We start from the raw sequence: 24,641 nt of genomic DNA, 5'->3' as shown, positions 1-24,641 counted from the left end.
AATTAAATAGTGCCAAAATGATTATTTAAGTGCTCCAAGACATGCCCAATCACACAACTGAAGAGAAAAGTAATGTGAATCTTATATTTGTAAAGGGCTTACAAAAGACAAAATCAAAGAGATACTTCTTACAGAAGAAGTACTAGGCTGAACTGACCTCTAATTTTTCATCCTTCTAAAAATTTTTTTTCTGAAGTAAATAACAGTAACAATAAAAAGACTATAGTTTTACCAGCTAGCTATCAAAATCATTTTCTGGATTAACACAATCATTGAGAATATTATTTATTTAGCTATAAAAACAGAGAATGATTGACCTGACTCAATCCAAATAGTCTTTTACACTATTTGAGTCAAAAATTTCATTTGGGAAGACTATCATATTAAAAAATAATAACACTGAGGAAAAAAACACGTTAACACTAAGAAACAAAGAAAGAAATCCTGACTATGACCGATAGCATCTATCAATAATCTGATAGTGCTCAACATTACATTTAAATAGGCCTAAAGAACTTATTCTAATCAGGAGCTATGAATCAAGGAGCCATTACTTTACAACTATCATCTAGTAGTTAATATTAGTTTCTCGCCCTAAAGTGAACTTAAGGACAGATATCAAATCAAGGCAAAAGACACTATATGGGTCAGGTCTTATCCTTCCACTCTGATCAAAACACTGAACTGTTCCTGTGTCACGGTTAGTGGCAGGTGTATGCCTGAGAGAGACCTGGTAAGGTATCAGTTTAATACTCTCAATGCTATGCTAACAAGCCAAACAATAACAAGCATCCTTCCTAATTGTGTTTTCAAATTACATATAATTAGATACAATCACAAAAGTGACGTTTAAGAAAAGAATGGATTATGTTCACAATTGAGTACCTTTGTTTTTCTGCTCCAATAGAAGAACTGCTTTCAAAAGGTTTTGGAAAAGCCATATATTCTGTTTTCCCTGAAGAATTCTGTGCTAATGGTTGCTGCTGTTCAGTGGGTGTAGAAATATTCTGAGAAAAATCTCCAAAATTAGAAGGAAATAAAGGGCTGAAATTCATACCTAATAAATAAAAGCAATGGGTAAGACAACAACAAAGAAGTACCTAAAGGCCTTAATATGATATTAAAGAGAGTTTTAATTAAATGTGCCGCTCAAATCCACCAAAACAAGTAACTGTTAAAATAAACTAACATTCATTTGTTCAATCACTGTTTACAGTTCAGCCCACTAGGTTTTTGGCATTGATGATTAAATAAAATAACAGGTAAATGCCTACAAGAGTCTGGTACCCAGTAATTTGGTGAATGTCAAGTACTATTACCTCTAACTTTTAGCTCTGAAGGGATGAGGATTATTTATTTATCTGTTATTTCATTTAATGCTCAAAACAACTCTATGACATAGGTATTATATTAATTTTACCAAGGAGAAAATTGGCTCAAAGATTAAACAGCTAGTAAATTGAAGAGCAGGTCAGATCTCACATCTGCACAATTCTAAAGCTTATGTTCTTTCCACTCTACTTTAACTGGGAAACTAGAATAGAACTAAATTCTTACCATACAGTGTCGTGTCAGATGTATTTGCAAGGGGCGACTAACAACTTGGTGGGGGAAAAGGGGTGAGAGAGGCTTCACAAAATTAGTTTGTGAAGAATGAATAGTCTTTGCCCAGGGCTGGCACAGGCATGAAGCATATTAGTGTAAAGGAACTGCATGTGCAATTTTTAATATTATCTGTTACCTAGAAATCTACTCAAAAAATGTTTGCTGCCAATATTCATCAGTGCTCAAGAACTAAAATGCTTGTTCAATTTGTTAATGCCATTGTTTTTATAATCCTAAGAAAATACACTGCTATTTTTATTGATTTATATTCAAAAAGCCTTCCAGCCCTCCCAACCCTTTTTCTCCTCCTGTATTCCCTGACAAACACTTTCAACTCCATCTCTTTCATGACTCACCTTATCTAACTGATCACCTAATTTATTCTACCTCTAGAAAGTCTTTTGAATTACTCCTAGTTCTGTACCCCTCCTGCCAATGCCTTAGATCAAGCTGTCATTCTTTCTCTGCTATTACTACAACAGCCTTCGGTTTCCTATTCACCAGCGATACTCTTAGCTCCTCTCTTGAATCTCTGCAACACTATTAATAGTGCGATATTCCTAAAATAGAAATCTCATGCTATCCCCCTGCTCAAAATCCTTCAATGGCCCCTGTGGAAGGCAAAGAAAGTCTAAGCTTCTTTGCACTGCACAAAAGGTCTCTGCTGCTCTCCGGCCATATCAATTACTCTTCCCCAGCTAAGGCCCTGATCACTAGCCATACTTAATGACCTCTAAATTCCCTACGTGATAAACTGTTTCATTGCTTTGTAACTCTAAGTGGTCGACTGATTGATTAGGAAGTCCTTTCTCCTCTAATATCCCTGGAAATAAATTCTGTTCATTATTTAAATAACATGCTTTCTGGGGCGGGGGAGGGGGAGACTTGCTGACAATCTCTTGCCCTAAGGAAAGGCCACTCATCTCAGTTGTACCACTGCTACCGCCCCCACGGCTCTGCACTGAGCACCTACTGACATGCTTAGCTTCCCCACTAGACTCTAAATGACTTTAAGTGTTCATTTTACTCATCTGAATCCCAGCCATTTATATGTCTCAGGACATAATGGGTGCAGGAAAAAAAGTCTGAATACAAGCCAAAGCTAAATAAAATTAAATCTAAGCCTAAGCTAAGCTTTGGTCTAGTCACATCCCCCGACCGCACAGTGCCTGGTGTGCAGCAGCCACGGCACAGGTTATGTCCCCTCTTCCTTAATAAACCGCTGCGGGATAACTCAAAGGTGTAAGACTGAGCAATCTTTCATAAGTAGTTGACTTAATTTCATTAGCAACCATTTCAAGCTTAAGTTTTCACCATAAAGAATCAATGTAGAAGAGTTCGTAATTTTCTCTGCATACACCTCCTACCATTCCAGAAGAGACCCATTAAACTCCATGCAAGAGACAAACAATATTCTCAAGCAGTCTGCATTTATTTATTTTCCTCTCAAGTTTTCACTTACCTGGTGCAAATGATGAAATATTAGTAAACCCGGGTAGGTTAAACAGATTTACAGGCTGTGATGGAAAGCTGAAAGGACAAAATAAACTGGGAGAAGAAGGATGTGATGCACTGCTGCCTCTTTCCTTGCTTCCAGGTTTTTCTGGGTGATTTTGCTGGCGCATAAGTTCATTTAGCATTTGTTTCAACCTATAAATATTTAAGAAGTCAGTAACTTACAAATCAGTTATATTACCTTCTGTTTGCAATACTTTCAGAAAAAATGATTCAAGAGCATGCAAAAGAGATGAACTGTTTTGATATTTACTACAACAAAGATCTGCTTGTCCTGCAGGCTTACTTCAATAACTTGGCCTTTGGAACAAGATTTGCACTTATCACTTTGACCAGATAAAAAGCATAACTATAAGAAACTCATACATTTTTGTTATTAAGAACTTTACCGAGATATAATTTACATACCATACAGTCCACCTAATGTAAGTGTGAAGTTGAACACTGAAAATTTTTAAAAACTAAAGTCTACAATATTAAAAGGGAACATCGGGCAAATCACTGTTTATAAAATTTTCGGGTATAGAGAATGTTTGAATATTCAATTTTGCTCATGTCCTTTTCTCCCAGAAGATAACTATAAAACACATGCTCAGTTTTAGCATTTACTATACAGTTTTACTGCTTCTAAGAAACAGATTACCTTTGCACATTATTCTGTTGCCATGTTAGCTGAGTATAGCACTGGTTCAACTGGTGCATTATAAAGTGTACTTGAGGAGATGCAACATTGCTCGGCATAACACTGTAAGGACCCGTAAGAAGAGTTTGTAGCAGACAAGAGAGCGTCTATGGAAAGACAAATTGTCATAATAGTTACTGGTGACTTGAGAAAAATGTGCACTGCTTCAAAAACAAGATATAAAAAATGTACTTTCACAGTAAACTTTACCTGCTGGTCTTGCATCAAAGTCTGACAAATGTTGACACTGAAATCAAGTTGTTTCTTTAGCTGATTAATTTGTTCTTGCCATTGTTCTTTCTCCTCTACATAAGAGAGTTCTGACACCCAACGAAGGTTCTCCTGACGCTGCATGCTGATATTCTGCTGTCTTGTCTTGGCTAAAGGACGGTAATTTCCATCTGCTGAAAAAGGCCGATTGTTCTTCCACCTAACACAGATTTAAAGCATTAGGTCATCGTATGTAATTATTTGGCTTTTTTTTTTTTTTTTTTTTTTTAAGATTTTATTTATTTGCGAGAGAGAGAATGAGAGACAGAGAGCATGAGAGGGAGGAGGGTCAGAGGGAGAAGCAGACTCCCTACCGAGCAGGGAGCCCGATGTGGGACTCGATCCTGGGACTCCAGGATCATGACCTGAGCCGAAGGCAGTCGCTTAACCAACTGAGCCACCCAGGCGCCCCTGTAATTATTTGGTTTTTAAAATCTGGCAATAAATCCTGATACCATGGTTCATAGACCAGTATTTTCTTAAGATCAAAGTTTAAGTTCAAAGGACTTCAAAAGTATGGAAATGAGGGGGAGATGGTGGGGGGGAGGGAATTCCAGATTTCTAGCCTTGTGTAATTATCATTTTTAATTTTTTCCCCTCTTTTTTTTTTACTTATGTCTTACACAGAAGTATCCACGTAATTCTCTATTCTACAAAATGAAAATATATATCACAAGCATTTTTCCATTCTTCATGCTTTAAACTTAGCCACATGACATTCCATCATCAAGTGGAACTACTTAACCATCTTCTATTCATGAAACATTTTTCACTGTTAGAAATAACAATGTAATGAATATTCTGTTGCTAGGTCTTTTTCAATACCTATGATTTTCAGTTTTGCTTAATTCCCTACAACAGAAGCCAAGATCAAAGCTTATGAATCTTGATTCAGTCTAGTTGGGATCTATCTTGACAAAACTCTTATGATACAATAAAAAATACATTTGGTCTTTGTCCCAAGTTCCAGCATAGAGCTCGCAAAACTCTTGGCATCTCCTGAGACCTGGAAGTATCTTTTGTTATTCATAATGGACACCTTTCAACCATAGCTAAGTTTATGCTAATGAGCCTCGGAGGCCCTAGACAACTTCATGGAGGGGGACTGGTCACTAAAAAAAAAAAATCAACCAGGTGTTTATAGGGTTGGAACTTTCAGCCCCACCTCCAACTTCAAGAGGGGAAGGGGCTAGAGTGAGTTTAATGTCAATGGCCAATGATTTAATCAGCTGTGCCTAGGGAATGAAACTTCCACAAAAACTCCTTACCAAGCTGCTTAGGAGAGCTTCTGGGTTGGTGAACACATTGAAGTGCTGGGAGGGTGGCACACCCAGAGAGAACACAGAAGCTCTGCACCCCTTCCCCAACCCATCCCTTGCCCTATCCATCTCTTCCATCTGGCCGTTGCTGAGGTGCATCGTTTGTAATAGGTAGAGTTCATGAGTTGTTCCAACAAATTATGAAACCTGAGGAGGGCTTGTGGGAACCCCCAAATTTTTAGCAAAGTCAGACAGAAGTGTGAGCACATGGAGACTTGGGACTTGCAACTGGCATCTGAAGTGAGGGCAATCTTGTGGGACTGAGCCCTTTACTTGTGGCATCTGCCCTAATTCCAAGTAGTTAGTGTCAGAACTGAATTAAATGATGACACCCAGTTGGTTTGGAGAATCAGAGAAGTGCTTAGTGTCACAAAGACCTGAGACTTCAAGAATCAAACAAGAAGTTAACACAGTGAAACTAACCTATTCTTAGTTTCTTTTACGTTGTAAGAGTTATGATTCGCACTGTTAGGAGGATACATAGAAAAGTTATCATTGGAACTGGCATCTTGCTCTTCTTCTTCCTCCTCTTCATCCGTCCGAACAACTCCTTCAGAAAGGTAACCATCTTCATCTCCTTCTTCATCCAGTGCACACTGAGTAGAACCTCCCCAAGTTGCCATTGTTCTAGAGATTAAGAGACAAAAAATAAGAGATCATTTTGGAGATCAGCTAAATACTTTACCATCTACTATGTGCCAGACATTGTACCATGTACATATGTATGCATATGAAACATGTTTGCCTGTTTATAAAATTTCACTGAATTCCACTGCTGATATGTGGAATATGTTTATTCTGCCTTCCACAAAACAATTCTTCAAATAAATTAAAATAGTAATTGTATCTCCTAGAACTTTTTTCCTAAACTAAACTCCCTCAGTTTTTAACTTTACCTTGAGCAACAGTTTTCTAGATCAGAGCTGTCCAAAAGAACTTTCTGCAATAGTAGTAATGATCTATACATGTGTATCCAACACAGTAACCACTAGGTACACATGGCTAATGAGCACTTAAAATGTGGCTGGTGTGACTAAGAAAATGAGTTATTAATTTTATTTAATTTAAATAGGTACATATAGGTAATGTAACAGCTGCTGCACTGGAAAGCCCAATCCTAGATCCATGGTTCCCAAACCTAGATGCTTACTATCAAAAATACCCAAAGAACTTTTCTAAAGTTCAGATGTGTGGTACTCAGAACAGAAAAAAATACTATAAATATAATTTGATAAATAAAGTGCATTTGGGACTTCAAAGCAGAACAAGTTCTTCTATGAGGAAGAGAAGTTTGGTGCAATGTTCCATAAATGCCATCTGAGGATATCAAAAGGTAAGGTCACAACAAATTTGAATTTCAAAATATTAGCTCTGAATACTCCCATACAGATAATTAACTGACATTACAGATGGCCAATTTTTTAGAAATATTCTAAATATGGAAATTTCAAATGTAAATCCTAAATTTTTTTAAAGCATTACTTTATTACTTTATTTTTATTTTTTGATTTTTGAGAGAAAGAGAGCAAGCATGCAAGGGGGATGTGGGAGTTGGAAGGGCAGAGGGAGAGGGAGAGAGAATCTTAAGCAGGCTCCATGCTCAGCGTGGAGCCCGATGAGGGGCTCAATTTCACAACCCTGAGATCACGACCTGAACTGATATCAAGAGTCGGATGCTTAACCGACTGAGCCACCCAGGCACCCCAAAACTGAATTTCCTAATCCTTAGGAAATTTACAAGACCAGTGCTCTAACCCCTGAGCTATAGGGCCTTTAGGAAATTTACAAATAGGGGATTCCTCATTTAAGTAAAAATGTGCTTCTTTCTGGCCTGGTATGTAAGTACTACAAAGTAACAAGAATTTTCACTTTTATAAGCTTAAAACTTAACTAAGAACATAAGGCTTATACACTCAAGAAAATCTATATCACCATTTGATCAAGTGCCTTGAGAAGTTACAACAGAAAATAGCTGGATTTAGTTAAACTGAACCACGAAGGTGATGATTTAACAGCAGCCTCAGTGAAACAGCAGATTTGAGCTGAGAGGGGAAATGAAGCTGCCCACTCTACATGCCTTAGGTAGGTGACATTAAAAAAAAAAAATTTAAACACCTCTCTTACTTTTCTGTTCTACTCTGTTGAGGCGTACACAGGTTCTCAGATCCATCACTTCTCAATGACACGGCCACGGGCGATGTAGTTTCAGCTAGACCCTGCCTCCTCTGATGTTCCGCCATCAGCGCTTCAAGCTGCTTTCTCCTCTGTCGTAGCTCTTCCCTTAACATCTCATGTCTTCGCATTTCTGACCACAGCTATTATTTTAAAAGTCAGAGTCGAGTTAGTATAAATATCTGGATTTGTTTTAGCCTTAAAGACTAAAATACAAAGACTTCTATTCTCACTCTATCCATTTTACACCAAGATATCCCATGGTGAAAATAGCATTTTCGTGATAAATAAGAAAAAATTAGGCATTAATACTTAATGAAAGTAGTGGCCAAATATTTAGAGAAAGGTATAATGTTTTCTACAAATCACATATAAATAAAAGGCCAAAGAACAGGTCTTTCTAACTGAAATGACTGCTGTTAGCTGCAACTATCTCTTAAATACAATTCTGCCAAATATTTCCTAATAATTTTGAAATTATTTTGAAAAGATCCCAAATTAATTACTTTTTGAAAAAATTATTTCCTCCCAACTAAAAGACACAAAACAGACTGCATTCAAAAACATGTTTCATAGATATTCAGTTTTCCTTCTTTAAGATGTGACATAAGACTTGGGAACAACAGGTACAATATATAATACCTCGTTATCTACTACTGAAGAATCTTCAGGCTCAAAACCAGATTTGCTTGTACTGGTTTCATTTCCATTAACAGCTGGGGTTGAAGTAACAGCTGGGATATATTTTTTTGTGGGAAAATTACCCGCACTAGTGGCTGACAGCTAAAAAAGGATTAGTAAAAACCATTATGAGGAATTAGAGCAATTATGTTAATTTCATAAAAGCAGTTATTTTACCATTTCTCTGGGGGCTGTAGTACCATATTTAATTTGTTATTATCAGACCTCAATTGCCATTATGATCCAAAGAAAGCCTGACATAAGAAAACAAAGATGAAAACACAGGGTAAAGTGGATGAGGAGCAGCCAAGCCTCAAGAACAAAAGAGACAAGAGGGATAAAATGCTACTGTGGAAAATTTCATATACTCAACCCAATTCTCGTATATATTCTTCCGGACATCAGACTAGGGAGAAGGGAAAAGGATTAGACAAAGTAGAAAAGGTTAAAAGTCTAGGGGAAAAAAAAAAAAAAACTGTTACAGAGAAACATCATTTGATGTGTTTCCCTTTCTTTGAAAACAAAACCTAAGGAATAAAGCTAACCAAAATATTTTAAGAAAAATCTCAAAAAGAATTGGGTGTTTGCTCTGTTAACTTTACTCCTACTCCTGATTACCTGATATGGTCAAAGATTACTCATTCTCTGTTCAGTCCCAAAGGGTACTACTTAATAAGCAAACTACAAATATTTTACTTAATTTCTTTAGGTAATTCATGATGCTTTATTACGTAATTTTAGGCCAATAAAAGATGGAAATGCTATTCCCTTAAAGGCAAAGCTGAAACCAGAATATTTTAATAGTTATGAACATTCATGTTCTGAATCTAAAGTAGCTAGCCCAACAGGTGAAAAAACAGAAGTAATCAGAGTCAATTCCTATGTGCTATCTTTCATAGTGTAAATGTACATCCCTAACCCGTTTCATTAGTTCATCCATTTTATTAATCCTAATATTGATATGAATGTGTCACCTCAGTACTAGAAAAGGTAAGAGTACTTTCCAATGACATTAGGTTTTAAACATCTTTTTTCATACAAACGGAAAGAAAGTTCCTAATTACCTGTAAGTCAGGACATGCCTTCTGCAATGCTTGAATTTTCTCTTGAATCTCAATCAGTTTCTTTCTTTCTTCCTGCAATTGTTTGAGTTCTCTCTGTTGCTGCTGTAGTTTAGCCTCATAAAATTTCTCTCTATAATTAAATTGACATTTGCAGACTCCAATAAATCTGATAGCATTAAGCATGACCTAATATAGAACCTAGGCAAGTAAGTACCTTCTCTATAATAAGCACTAAATTTTTATTAAATGAAGCTCATGAGCTTAACATACCTTGCCTTCTCATTTATTCCAGCATCTTTCTGTGTTTTATTGGCATTTCCTCTAGTATTATTTGCATTTTGTTTGTTGTCTTCTTCTGCTGGGTAGAAATCATCCAAATTTGAAGTATTGGTAGAGATAACTCCATGATCTGCTGCATCATCATCCTAAAAAGCATCATTAAAATAATCTTGAATTCTAAAGGCATTATCCAATTCAAAGCTTAAATACCACTATTCTGTAAAATTTACATGACATAAAAATTAGAGCAGTAGATTAAGTACATGATTTTTAGAGAACACTGAAGCTCGTCCTCTACCAATGACAGGAAACGAAGTACTAAAACAACAAAAAAGTACATTTATAATCTGAGCTGCCAATTACCCACTAATGACTCATGTTAAGTTGCCTTTTCTTATCTTGACCAGATACTGAGCTATTAAAGAACAGCTTTATACAGAATACGAAAAAGATCAAAAACACACCATCAGATATGGGAACTCTTGATACTAGATAATTTTTCGTAGAATGTTAACTTTTTTTAAAGATTTTATTTATTTATTTGAGAGAGAGAGAGAGAGAGAGAGGGAGAAAACACGTTAAGTGGGGGAAGGAGTGGAGGAAGAGGGAGAGAATCTCAGGCAGACTCTGCACTGAGCAGAGCCTGACGCAGGGCTTGATCTCACAACCTGAGCCAAAACCGAGTCAGATGCTTAACCAACTGAGCCACCCAGGTGCCCCTTAAAATGTAACTTTTACATTAATGATTTCAAATAATCAATGTCCAGTCCACTGTCACTTGCTTACAATTTTCTATTCTCTCACTTTGGTCTTTAGTTTGCCAAACCAGTGCCAATGACTCACAATACAAAAACGAATGAGAATATCTCACATCTGTCATGACTAATGGAAAAACAACTAAAGTTCTCAGCTTCCTAAGGGTAGGTCCCCATCTTCTGTTAAAATCAATGTATTTACTAAGGGGGAGAGGTTGTTGGGGTGAACTACTACATTTTTAAAAAAACATTTAACTCCATATAATTTTATATTTACTCATGCTTTCTCTGAAGACCTCAACTGAAACTTAAACCTTTGGAAATATCATTCTAATAAAACCTTAAAGAGTTAGAGCTGACTCAATTATAAAACTGGATAGACAATTTTAAGTTTGTAGATGGTGTTATCTGGTATTCTTAATTCATCTAAAAACTAGCCTAATTCATTCCTAATATGGGTAAGAAGATGGAAAAGAAACTGAGCTGGGATTCAGGAATAGAGAAGCTATAATTATGAAGCCTTTTCACATAATAAAAAGTGAAAAAATTAAAGTACAAGAAAAAAATACAAAACAAATCTGCCTGATGTTTCAGAAGGCGGTGAGAAGGTACCTGAACAACTGAGTATCAACTCTGACGCTTAAAGTAAGTGACTCAAGAATTACTGTTTTAACAGTCTTTTGAAAAAATCAAGCTGTACTTACCTGTACCATAGCAACAAGATCTTGCAACTGTCTTAGTTTCTGTTTTGCAGCCATAAGTCTATTGATCTTCTGTTCAAATTCAGCATCTTCGGGAGCCTCATCAACCAGACTGCTCCTATGACTAGTTAATGAAGCGCCACTGACTCCCTCATCTTCTGCTTCTTCCTCTTCTTCCTCATCATCTTCACCTTGTGCACCATGAATCCCCTGTTCTCCTTCTCTATTATAGTGACAATCTGCTAAAAGCAAGTATCAATGAAATCAATAATTTAATAAATTTAAGAAGAGTACTAATTAAAGAAAATCCACTTCAAAAAAACAACATGGCAAAATTATCCATCAATAGTCAATCATACCTAAAGAAGGAGGCATGTTCAGAGCCCTTATGTTGGCAGCAGATCTGTTGTTAATTTCACAATTAGAATTAACTGATCTCCCCTCTCTATTATTAGAAACACACTGAGCATTAGAATTACTATTTACTTCATTCCAAGTGGCAGCTACTTGTGGATTTCTAAAAGAAAGAAAACAGCCTGAAGTTATTTAAAGTAAAAAATTAAAAATTAAAAATTAAAAATCAAAGTTTTAGAACTGCTGATAAAATAATTCTGAACTATGAACATCGCTGGCTATTTCTCCATTTAAATTCATACTCTGAATAACTGGCTCTTGCTTTTCAAAAACTTCTGCTCTTTGGAAATTTAAGAAGAAAAACATCCAAAAAATCAAAGTTATACCTAAAAATAAAGAGGCAGGAAAATGTTAAGTTAGATACTTCTTATGACTTACTTGCATGTGATCCTAACAAACAACAAATTTACCAAACTACTGTACTCAGTGCTTCTCTATTTGTTTTTCTTCACAGGGCCAGTAAGATTACACTGGCCAAAATAGTAGACTTACACAGACTTACAGGAGAAAAGCTTAAATAAAAAGCAAGTAACACTCTATTGAGGTTTTTCTGCTCCATATTAGAAGCATTTAGTTAGGAGGAACATGTTAGAAAAACAAACTTCCAAGTTCTTACCGAATGTTAGTAACAGGTTCAGAGTTTTCATGTTCAGACTCATATTCTGACTCTTCAGTTTCTTCATCTTTTGTGTTTTCATTTACAGCATCTGTCATCATATCTGATGCTTGTTCATAATAATGAACCAATTCTCTTAGTTCATTCAATCTCTTTCGAACTTCATTTAACTTCCTGATAAACAACAGAAATGTATATATAATAACTATTTTACCAAAATAAAGCATGCGGTATTTCCATATAAAAGCAGCCAGCATGGACAAAATTCAGACCTAGTGCAATATCAAGGGGTGTGACTATAAAGTTAGGGATTCAATTTCAAGGATAGCTTACTCAATATCTCATCACTCCATTTTCTTATAATCTATTAGAGACAAAGGCATTAAAAAAAGCAGACTTGGTTTCTTAATAAATAGTGAAGTACTAAATATTCCATTTAAATACTACCTCTCAGGCAAATCAGGGATGCAGACACTATTAGACATTTACAGAAGGTTCTTAATCTGTAACACACAAGAGATCTATAAGGTGTATAATATGTTTACCCCAAGTATTAAGTTTATTGAGTTTCTATTAAGTGCCAGGAACACTGCCAATGTTTTTTAATCTGTAAAATACCTTTATGAACAGGTATATTATCCCTATTTTGCAGATGAAGAAACAGAGGCTTAGTGAGGGTAAGTTATTTGTCCATGGTCACACAGTCTTGTAAGATAGAATATCAGGGCTTTCTGACTCTAGGGCCTGGGCTCTGAATTTAGAATCATTTGAATATAAAAATCTTTTAATGCAATCCCACCTATTTCTAATCCTTTAGCTAGAAAATGGGAATGCATTAGCTCACAAAAATTACCTGTATTACAATGTCACATTTCTCTTGGACAACTCAAAGGATGCAGATATAACACACACACACTTCTTCTACCACCTCTTAAGAATATTTATCATATTACGTAAATTCAGTTTTTCCAGAATTTTCAACAAAGAAAAAAACCATAATTTATCCCCATTATTCAATTCTATTCTATGTAAACAATATTTGTAAAAATGTTTTACTGGAGTTTTTCAGTTGGATTTAGATGTCCTTCATTTTCACTCTCATTCTGAGAAACTAGAGAAGCAGCAGGATAAGGAACAGATGACGTGAAGCTATTGGATTCTCCATTGACAACTGGTGCTAAGCCTACAGGAACAGAGGGAGCTGAAGTTGTACTTCTCTGATCCACACTTCTTTGTGGAGAGGCTGAAGAAGGCACAACTAACAAAAAAAAAAAAAACAGTTACCATAAACAAACAAATATGGAATCAAACAACACTTACTCAGTTTGCTTACATATAAAAATAAAAAGTAAAAATCATTAACATCTTACATTCTGCAGCTTTAAATTTCAGAAACATAAGTGTATAATAGCCAGGGCACTTATTCAACCAAACAGACTTAAGGGAAAAAAAAAAAAGAAAAAGGAAAGACGAGGTGGAAATTGACAAAAACTATTATATTCTACCTTAAAAAGTAACCAGTATATTCTTTGATAAACCTGATTCTAGGTTAAGTTAAACAGGGCAAATGTGGGGCGCCTGGGTGGCTCAGTTGGTTAAGCGGCTACCTTTGGCTCAGGTAATGATCCCAGGGTCCTGGGATCAAGCCCCACAATGGGCTCCCTGCTCAGCAGGGAGTCTGCTTCTCCCTCTCCCTCTGTCTGCTGCTCCCCCTGCCTGTGCTCTCTCTGTCAAATAAATCAATCTTTAAAAAACAAAAACAAAAAACAAAACAAAAGAAAAAAACTTAGGGCAAATGTGTATGATGTACAGCATCTACAACTCTTTACAACCCTAGGGGTTTAGGCCCCAAAGAATGTTCTAAATCCACAGCTCAGAGTAATTTTATCTGGTCTCCAAGATGGAATTTTCCTTGTTCCAAAAGATAAAACAAACTTAAAGTAACTGTAGTACATTCATACCATGAAATACAACTCAGCAACAGAATTTTCTAATTAGATGATGGCTTATCTTCTAGAGTCTTTGAACTATATGTTAATTACTTTTCTGTCCACATGGATTAAAGATACCTTATGCCTTCAAGGAGAATGAATGAAGATTAAGAATCTTTGCACTTCTCAATCTCCATCACTTTAAAACTACTGTCATTTATCTCTTTCTCACAGGGACAACCATCATTTGTTGCTCATATTACAAATTGCTACAACTGGTTTCCAACAGTCTCTTTGCTCTATTCCTTAACTGTTCAACCTTTTGCTACTGCTTTCACACTGTTTCCCAGTGTGAAAAAAAATCATTTCTTAGAGTCATCAGTAGGCAAAGTGCTACTTTATCATGTATATAAAACTGACCACCAGGCCTTCAGTACAACTTTCGAATTTTAAGTTTTTCTTAGCTGTGTCCATCTGTATAAGATAAGCATTGGGGGGGGCATCTGGGTGGCTCAGTCGGTTAAGCGTTCGCCTTCAGCTCAGGTCATGACACCAGGGTCCTGGGATTGAGCCCCATGTTGGGCTCCCTGCTCAGTGGGGAGTCTGCTTCTCTCTCTCCCTCTGCTGCTTCCCCTCTGCTTGTGCTCTCGCTCTCTAATAAGTAAATAAAATCTTAAAAAAAAAAATAAGCACTGGGATTAGGTTATACTCTAGAGGAGGAGAGACTAGCAGAGGTCTGGGAAAAGAAAGGAGGATGTTTCAGGAAGAAATACTAAGGTTTTTGCGGGGGGATAGCAGAGAAATGAGATGGGTAAAGAATAAGGAACAGGGACTCCAGAGATGTTTTTCCTATCCCTTGTCTTTTCTTTAATAAGACAGCACCTGGAATGTTGAAGAATTATGACCAGCTGGAGTTGACCCTACTGATCAGTTTCCCATGCTAGAGCTCCTACTACTAACTGTTTAGGAAAGAGGCAAGGACCAGGCTTGAGAAGGTGTGAAGACAGCAAATGAGGACTAGCAACTGGATCTCAATCAGACAGAAGCAAGTAAAACATCTTGCGGCAGAAAAGGTGGTTCCTAAAGTGCAACTAGTATGACTATGCTCTTCCTATTCCTCCTAAGTGACCATATATTTCCAAAAAGTTATAAACTTTTCAGTTTATATAGTCTACAAGTTATAAACTATAAAAGTCATAAATTTTTTGCACTAAACCATACATACTATATGTTTTTCATGTCTTTTTTTAATAAATATTTTCTAAATCTATTTGATAGTTTTTAAATCAAAGTACCAATTTGGATTAGTTTTCCTTTAAGGGAAAATGTGAATATGCTAAAAAAATCCAGGAACATATGTTCAAGTACCTAATAGTTTACCTTCTCTTTTTCTTTCCCCTGAATTAAAATCCTACCTATTTTTCAAGGCTTAAGTTTATTCTTTACCTTTACTGAATTATAGGAACAGATCTCCCATCTATTTGGTTATCATCGTATATTGACTTGTTACTTAAAAACTATCCCCATGCAGGGCGCCTGGGTGGCTCAGTTGGTTAAGTGACTGCCTTCGGCTCCCGGGATCGAGTCCCACATCAGGCTCCCTGCTCGGCGGGGAGTCTGCTTCTCCCTCTGACCCTCCCCCCTTCATGCTCTCTCTCTCTCTCAAATAAATAAAATCTTCAAAAAAAAAAAACTTTCCCCATGCAAGTCCTATCTCTCCTCAAATATTGTAATTTTCTTGAGGAAGTATGAGTTCATTCATTCACTAGATATTTACTAAATTAAATATTGCATGCCAGCACATATACTCATGTGTCCTCTACCTAATACTGCTGAGCCGGCTTTACTTACATGATGAATTGTTCAGATGTTGATCTCGAAGTGTATGAAGTTCTCCAAGCAGTTTGTCCATTTTTTGTTTCTTTTCCTGTAATACTCTCATTTTGCTAAAAAGTTGTACTTTCTCATCAGGTAAGCGTTCTGAAACTGAAGGATTCCTGCTCTGGGAAACCTCCCTAGTTAATGAAAGACTTTCCGCTTGTCTTCTATTGTCTGGAACAGTTGGAGGCTTATTTAAAATAAAAAAAAAAGAAGACGACCAAGGCAATGAAAGGTTTGATTCTCATTTTAAAAACACATAAATACTCTTTATAAAAAGCAATAAATATTTGCCTAGATTGTGCTAGTGGGTAAGCATACGCCTTTCCAATTCCCAAACCACATACTATTTCCTGATGTGCCACTATAACATCTATATGGTTTTATGGACACATATTACTACACAGCGGTCTTGAATTCACTGGACTGAATTACTATCTGGATCTAAATTAAGTGCTAGAAATGTCTTTATAAGCCTTATATAAACTTATATAAACTTTCAAAAATCTCATTCTCTCTCTCTTGCCAGCTTTTTACAATCATCATAAACTTTTTCTTAATCTATCAGTTTTTCCTAGCACTTCTTTCCTATGATCCTCTATTAAAATTTTCAAAAATCCACTACGGCTTAGGAAATCATAAAATGAACACCATTGAGCTTAAATTTTAACATTTTGCCACATTTGCATCAATTCTTTTTTTTTGAAGAGAAATATAACATTACAGATATAACTAAAGCTCTATACATACCAACCCCCAATCTCATTACTCTCTCCAGAAATAAACACAATTACCATCATCACATGTTTATATATTATTGTACCTACATAAGATATACATCCTTCATGCATTTTTAAATATTAATCAAGCGGTATCCTTCCTAAACTTGTGTTTTTCATTTATTAACTCTGGCTCATTTACTGAACTGGCTATTTCACTCTATGCATATATCATAGTTTATTAATCCATTTTCCTGTGTATGGACATTTAGATTGTTTCTAGATTTTTGCTATTGACAAAACCTGCCATGAACATTCTTATATATATAAGAACGTGTGAAGAATTTCTCTAAGATGGGGCATTTGCAGGGTCACCAAAAAAATGTGCTAGATATTGCTAAATAATTCTACAAAGTGGTAGACCATATTCATTTATTTTTACCTGGTCAGCAGACAGGAGACATTGAATCTTCATACTCATTACAGTGAAGAGGTAATAATTCACCCTTTCTTATTCAAGGCCCATAGATTGAAATTTTGCATTTAAATCATTACTTACAAAGGTCACCAAATTGTAACACTTATTAATTCTGAAGTTAAACTTAAGAACTTTCTCCAAAATCGTTAGTAAAATATTTAAGGACATAGATTCAAATATAACTTAAGCTTTAGAGGTTATGACCATAAAGAATCTTTGAGAGGAAAAAAGAACATATTATCTAGTAGCATTCAAGGAGAAAGTTTCACTTATCACTGCACTCAATGTAGATTTTCCTCTAATTAAGTGTTTCTCCAAGTATACTGCCCAGACTACCAGCAGTGGAATCACACAGTGGGGAAGCCCACCTCAAATGTATGAATCATACATACTTTGGGAGTGAGGGGATCCCAATGATCAGAACACTACATTTTTATTTTATTTTTTTTTAATTTTTTTTTTTTTTTAAACAAAACGCCAGGTGATATTTATGCTACAGTGAAGTTCGGGAACCACTGGCTTAATTAATATGATTTTAAACTCAACTATACTAAAAAAATTAAATTACCTGAGAATCACGAAGCTGATTATGAAAACGCTGAATTAAATCATTCAGTTCTTCATTTAGTTCAGAGGTGATACTAACTCCAGATAGGCTACCTGTAGTTTCTGTTACAACTGGAAAGAAAATTAACAACTATTCATTAAAGCAAACAAATTAATACACTTTTCAATTTCTGAGAAGCTAAAAATAAATTCGGGGGGGGAAGGAATTTTAAAAAATCTTACCTAATTTAAAACTAGTTAACCCTCAGATTTACCTCCCAAACAATCATTTTAATAGAAATTTCCATCTAGGGGCACCTGGGTGGCTCAGTCATTAAGTGTCTGCCATCGGCTCAGGTCATGATCCCAGGGTCCTGGGATCGAGCCCCTCATCGGGCTCCCTGCTCAGCGCAAAGCCTGCTTCTCCCTCTCCCACTCCCCCTGCTTGTGTTCCCTCTCTCGCTGTCTCTCTCTCTGTCAAATAAATAAATAAAATCTTTAAAAAAAAAAAAAAAAAGAAAGAAATTTCCATCTAACCTGAAGACAAAGGGACACAGAAAAGTCTAATATAGTGATTCATCTTTTTCTGTCCCATCACTCGAGGAGGGATACTGCTACATTCCAATTAAGAATAATGACTCAATGGAGTAGGGAAAGGACAGGCCTATCAGGTTGGGTTGGGGGAGTGGCAAGGGAAAGTGGTTAATCTGAAAAAGCACAGCTGATATTGACAGGTCTCAATCCCCACCTCCCCCAAACAGAATCAATGCTCTAATACAGGGGCTGGCAAATTTTTTATAAAGATTCAGACAGTACATATGTTAGGCTTTGTGGAAATGGTTTTTGTCTCAACTACCGAACTCTGCCATTGCAGGGAAAAAGCAACCACAAATGATACATAAAACAAACAGGCATGGATATGTTCCATAAAACTTTAAACAGTGGGCCAAATCCAGCTGGCCATAGCTTGCTGACCCTTGCAGTAGAACAGATTATTTACTGAAGTAATTGCTTGTGATACAATGGAGACTACAAGACCATAGTTTTTATCTTCCTACGGCAGTATTCCTGAAGCAGTATTCTGAGGACAATTTTGCTAACGGGTTACTGCTCTACTACCCAACCACCCTGTGCTTATCCTTTCCAGCTCTAAAAGAGACACGGGCTATAAACTGTTTCTGTTTTAAAAGAAAATACTAGCTTTTTCAAAGAGAAATTAGAATTTCAGGGCTAAATAGAATCCCTTCAGCCCTGAGTTAAGTGCAAACTCTATTTTGAAAAGAAATTACAGTGTAGATTACTAACACACACTGCTAGTTGAGTAAAGAACAACTCTTTCCCATGACTATTACTTTGCCTCGCTTACATACCAGAATATTAAATACTATCATTCTGGTTTTTCATCAGCAATCTCATAAATACAAGAGAAAATGTTTTAAAATTACTAACCTAAAATTCTTTTTGAGATAATATAAAAAATAAATTTAATCTTAAACCTTTGTTCATTCTACTCCTGGTGTCTGCCTCATTATACTTTAAAGAAACAAGTTCATATATTCAGAAAAAGAAGACCTCTGACCTAGAATTCAAGAAATCTGATTTTACTAATATGTCATATAAGTATAGGCAAGTCACAAACTCTGTTAGAGCTCCTTCTCTCCCAAATGAGACTAAGAAAAAGCTCTGGAGACTAACCTACAATTTTGTGATAATCAAATGAGATGATATAAACATTAAGTATCTGAAATAACATCACCACCACAGGCATATCTCTGAAATCTAGAACTTGAAAAATATTTAAAATACTTTAAAGTCATTAGCCATTAACTAGTATGTCATTGTTTAAACATTTTGTTTTATTCTAAATTACCTATTTCCGAAATATAAATGTAAAAGCTAATGAATTCTGGACTTTACAAGGGAAAAATGTGTTGAAAATGTATATAATTATTACTGTACATATTATATATAATATACAATTATGTAATTATTACAAAAGAATAAGTTACTTGCAAGTCATACAGTTCCATATGAAAATGCAAAATTAAATTATGTATAACAGTGATCAGAGGGCTACGCCACTGGGCTAGGTGTGGATAGCAGCATAAATTGAGGAATAACAAGGTAACCTCAGTGAGGACCTAAAATAGAGAGCCCACAGGAAATAAATTATTAATAGACTAGGATGATAGACTAGAAAAGAGACCTTAGTTTTACTGAGTTTTAATAGGTAACAAGCTGTTTTCAACTTACTGAGAAATTAAACAGGTTTGAAGTGATGAAACAAACTATAAAATTAGACTCAATACTAAAGAATTCAATACAATTTCCACCTAAATGATACATGGCTATGAAGGAAGAAAGAAAAGTGAAAAAAACGTTTCTGAGTCTCAGGAAGACTATATATAGAACATAAATACCATTCAAAGGAACTGGTGTATACAACTGGGCACCTAATTGAAATAACAGAGCTACTACCAACATTAGAAGCTAAGGAAGCTCTACAAATTTATGCATTGTCGCCCTTAATGTTTTGACCTTTCCTTGGTAGGCAAGACAAGTATAGCAATCCCAGATGAATAAAGTACAAAAAGTTTGGGAAAAAAAAAAGAAAGGAAAAAAAAAAAAAACATTAAGAGCCCTATCAGTGTGAGGTACAAAAACAGAACTACAGCCTGTCCCTTTTACCTCTTAAAGGTACTCTCTGATGAAAAGGAGAGCGAGCTGGCTGTCTGCCCGGTACGGTATGATGGCCAGGAGTTGTCCCTGCAACCTCTTCTGCATAACCAGAGAAAAGCACAGGACAGGGTAAGCCTCATATGTAGGTTTCTAAACTAGTCAATATAATCAAGACCTGATCATATAATAACCAGCATCCACCTTGCAATACCATTATTAATTGAGCCTTACTTATAACAACAACAAGCTACACTGTGGCATACCAGAATCATCCATCACAGCAATAGCTTGCTCTGCTTTGTGCTGCAGAGCAAGAAGAGCAGCCTGTCTTCCCTGCAGAGCTCTCAGTTGCTCCTGCTGTTGTAACATCCTTTTTAATAAGTCATGTTGTTTCTTCAAATTTTCTATCTCTTCCATAGGCTCCTGCTGAGGATCTCTGGCCTGGAAAATAAGACCAACAATACTTATATCTGATTATTAAAATTCATGTTCCTGTTTCAACTACCAATGGCACAGTACAGACACAGATGATAAATTAGTATTAAATACACAACGGTAAATACAGTTTCAGTAGACTTGAAGAAAAAAAGAATAAGAATAAAACGATAACACAGAGATATCCTGCCATGTTGAGTTAGGTAGTTAGGTAATTTCACAGTAAAAAGATCATAAGCAATAGCTTAGCATGAAGAGGAATTAACAAAGAAAAAAAAAGGCATACAAAAAAGGAGGTCAAAAGGCCAAAAAGAGACACAGACACACACAGACACACACACACACACACACACACACACACACACACACACACACACACACACACACACACACACACACACACACACACGATCCAGACCTTATAGAAAAGGAAGAACAGATCATACCAGGTTAATGTCCTAAAAATATCCTTGAAGAAGGTCATTCTAAAAAACATTCTGCCCCACTTCTAGAAGTGATGTTAAAAAATACTAATAAAACAAAAACGAACCCACTATTTTCTAACCAAAGACAAAAATTATAGAAACACTTTTATTTGATAATTTGATGTAAGTGGCTTTCATTTACTTACATCTCATTTCATAAGCATAAAATAAAGCAGAAAACTTTGTTTTGTATCAAAGATATCATTATGTTTTCTTTTAAATTATGCTTATTTAGCTGAGTCTGAGAAATTAAATAGAATACTTTGAAATTCCCTCCAAAAGGTACCATTTTGCCTAAAGTAGACAAACAAGATTAGATAGATGCCACTTTTAAAAAATTATAAAATGTTAAGGATTAATCTTAAAACCAGTGAAATTTAACCCAACAAGAAAAAATAAAAGTCAATCAAGCAAAGAAACCAATTTAAATACAACTTGGGAAAAATAAAGTATAAGCCAAATTACATATGAAATGTATATATACCATATTGGAATTTTTCATCATTGATCTGCCTTTTTTAAAAATCTTATATTTTAAAAGTTTAAAGATTTTACCTAATATTTACAGAGAATATTTCTATTAACTTAGAAATATTTAGTCAATTTTAAACTTGCATTGCTACCAAATTTTGGTTGGGGTTATGTAGATTTTAAGTGAATAATCCCAACTACCAAAGTTATTAAGAAGAATAAAGAAGTTCAATAATTTCATTTCAAAGTAAAATGCACTGATCTACTTTCTCCATGTACATGTGATTCCTGGAAAAATTATGGAAACAGAGATGGCTCCACAGAGATTCCCTCCTGGGTGACACCCTTTATCCATACTCTGCAAAAATCCCTTCTCTTTACCTTCCCAAGTGAATAAGTATATGGCTCTAAATTAAATACTGGAAGAAAGTAAGATCAAATAAGGAAGTAGAAAGACTGTGGTTGGAATATCTGATGCACAAATCAGAGAATTCAGTCAGTGCTGCCTCTATCCTATATTGACTGACTAGACTTCATAAACATGGAAGAGAAGCAACTATCTTGGTCAAAGCAGTACTTATTAAAGATTTTCTGTTGTCTTGAATTTCCAAAAAACTAAAGCCCTTTTCAAATTAACTACTGTGTACTCAGTTCTCTCCCCAACTATACAAGTGGAGTTAAGCTGCTAACACTGACATTCATTCCTGTTAAAATTCATCTTCTTAGTTCTGGCTTATTTCAATTTATAATCCTCCCATCTCTCAAAAATATGTAGTTCACACTTCAAGGTAACCTTAAAGCTCTCTAATTTTAAAGAATTTACTAAATAACATTCTGGTTTTTTACCCTTTAAGAAGCAAACTTTTAAAAAGAACTTTAATCCTTGTTAGTCATATTTTCTTTTAGATTGTATTTACTTATTTTACTTATTTGAGAGAGGAGAGAGAGAGCATTAGAGAGCATGGGGGGGCGGGGAGAGGGAGAAGCAGGCTCCCAGCTGAGCAGGGAGGCTGAAGGGGGGGAGGGGGGAGGCTGGATCCCAGGACCCCAAGATCATGACCTGAGCAGAAGGCAGAGGCTTAACCGAATGAGCCACCCAGGCGCCCCTTGTTAGTCACATTTATTTGCAAAACTCTGACACTCAAATTATAAAGAATTCTGAACTATTTATTAAAGGAAACACAATTACCTCCAGACTTTTCACTAATCTAAAAATGAATTCCCAACAATTTTGAAATTAGTAGAGTTTATTACTGCTTAATAACTTTTGCATCCATTTAAGTAACACTTCAGGGGTGCCTGGGTGGCTCAGTTGGTTAAGCATCTACCTTCGGCTCAGGTCATGATCTTGGAGTCCTGGGATAGAGCCCCGCATCGGGCTCCCTGTTCAGCGGGGGAGTCTGCTTCTCCCTCTGACCCTCCCTCCTCTCATGCTCGCTCTCTCTCAAATAAATAAAATCTTTAAAAATAATAATAATAATAATAATTAACACTTCAAACTAATATTCAGAAAACCTGAGCTGAGGGAGGCAGGAAGGGACTACAGTCAAATATAAAAAAAGGGAAAATGAGAAAATGGAAATAAAAATACCTAGGATTAGAACATGCCAAGCAGATGGTGCATGGAATAGGAATCCAAAAGGGAAGCAAAGAATATATTAACCCTTCAAACACATAATTTCACTTAAACTTTGAGTCACCTCCAACAAGTACATTTTTAGTTTATGGATAAAAAAATTAACTTAGACATGAAATCCAAAGCTGCATACAGGTAACAGTTCAATTTCAGAAAATTCTGTCTTCCTTTCCTCTAGAAAAATGAGGTTCCTCCAATAATTTTTCATGGATCCAAATTTATTTTTGTAGCTGAAAAGTACTTCAGATAATATGTACTCCATTTTTTCATGTGAAAGGTGAGGAACTATAAGCCCAGAGAAGATAAAGCTGTGATTTAGCCCATATCACAGGGCAAGTTAGGTTCCTAAGTTCTAGGTTGGTGTTTTCCACACCACACTGCCTGCTCCAAAATTACATGCTCAGTAGTTTTAAATACAAAAGTCTAAGACACCATGTCTGAGGAAACATAGTCTGGTTTGGGAGACAAAGTTAGCCCACATGAAATAACTAGAAATGATGAAAATAATAGCAAAAAAAGAGTAGATAATATTTTAAAAAGCTTAATGAAGTCTCTAAAAGCCACAAGTGAATGTGCGGGAAAGAGGAGTATGGGAAAATAATGAGGGCACAGGTACTTGTGGAAGGCTTCTTTTTTAAAAACTATGCAAAGTGTCATCATGTCTATAAAATATTCCATAAAATGGATTCTGTCCTTGTAAGCAGCTGGAAAATACCAACCATTTCCTATCAAGCTACCACTCACAAGGTTGCTTTAAGCTCTGAATCTCAACTTTTTTCCTACTCTCCTAACAGAATATGACATCTTGAAAAGATGTTAAGTAGGGAATGAAGGTGAGGTAGGGAGAACACAATTCTGCATAGCAGAGGAAAAATAAAGTCAGTTGGTGAGAATGAGGAGTTTTTTCTAATAAAATATTATGAATAGAGCACTGATAGAACTACCCTAGGATGGCCCTAAGAATCAAAAGATTAAAGAGAATCAATTGGAATAAACTCCAAGAAGAAAGTTCAATAGAGAGTAATATTCACTTATAAGACTATTATTCAAGGAAAATGAAAAACAGAAAAATGTTTTTTAAAAGTAAATGGATCACCTTAGGAAAAAAAGAAAAGCTGGCAGATTTTACTGTTTGTCACTGTTCAGAAAACTTAAAGAGAACAGTAAGTTCCAAAGGATATTTATTGTGTCTCACACTTTTTCTCCAATGCTACTCATTTTAAAAATAATCAGCTATTTAATTTACTATTCTGTTGTGTTGGGCACCTTTCGCTTAATACTTCATAGTAAGATCATCTTAGTTGATTTCA

The 24,641-nt window shown here is 35.7% G+C and overlaps 1 protein-coding gene across 31 annotated transcripts in view; it reads right to left on the bottom strand.

The window, feature by feature from the left end:
* PCM1 (pericentriolar material 1) overlaps positions 1–24,641 on the bottom strand; it is an 80,750-nt gene that overhangs the window by 37,493 nt on the left and 18,616 nt on the right. For 12 of the 31 annotated variants that reach the window (XM_078069711.1, XM_078069709.1, XM_078069700.1 and 9 more), the window contains 17 exons: positions 20,568–20,745; positions 20,314–20,403; positions 17,648–17,757; positions 15,856–16,072; positions 13,130–13,331; positions 12,074–12,247; positions 11,403–11,560; positions 11,047–11,285; positions 9,579–9,733; positions 9,309–9,438; positions 8,206–8,346; positions 7,516–7,706; positions 5,815–6,018; positions 4,013–4,232; positions 3,764–3,909; positions 3,068–3,255; positions 886–1,057 (listed from right to left, as the gene is read on the bottom strand). In XM_078069711.1, coding sequence (XP_077925837.1) covers positions 886–1,057; positions 3,068–3,255; positions 3,764–3,909; positions 4,013–4,232; positions 5,815–6,018; positions 7,516–7,706; positions 8,206–8,346; positions 9,309–9,438; positions 9,579–9,733; positions 11,047–11,285; positions 11,403–11,560; positions 12,074–12,247; positions 13,130–13,331; positions 15,856–16,072; positions 17,648–17,757; positions 20,314–20,403; positions 20,568–20,745 — 2,915 coding nt within the window. The remainder of the gene's footprint in view (positions 1–885; positions 1,058–3,067; positions 3,256–3,763; positions 3,910–4,012; positions 4,233–5,814; positions 6,019–7,515; positions 7,707–8,205; positions 8,347–9,308; positions 9,439–9,578; positions 9,734–11,046; positions 11,286–11,402; positions 11,561–12,073; positions 12,248–13,129; positions 13,332–15,855; positions 16,073–17,647; positions 17,758–20,313; positions 20,404–20,567; positions 20,746–24,641) is intronic. The other 19 variants (XM_078069731.1, XM_078069732.1, XM_078069733.1 and 16 more) reach the window with 4 other exon arrangements.

Source organism: Halichoerus grypus, chromosome 3 (assembly GCF_964656455.1).
Source record: "Halichoerus grypus chromosome 3, mHalGry1.hap1.1, whole genome shotgun sequence".
NCBI lineage: Eukaryota > Metazoa > Chordata > Mammalia > Carnivora > Phocidae > Halichoerus > Halichoerus grypus.
The sequence above is the reverse complement of the archived record's forward strand: the minus strand, read 5'-3'. Positions and strand labels throughout refer to the sequence as shown.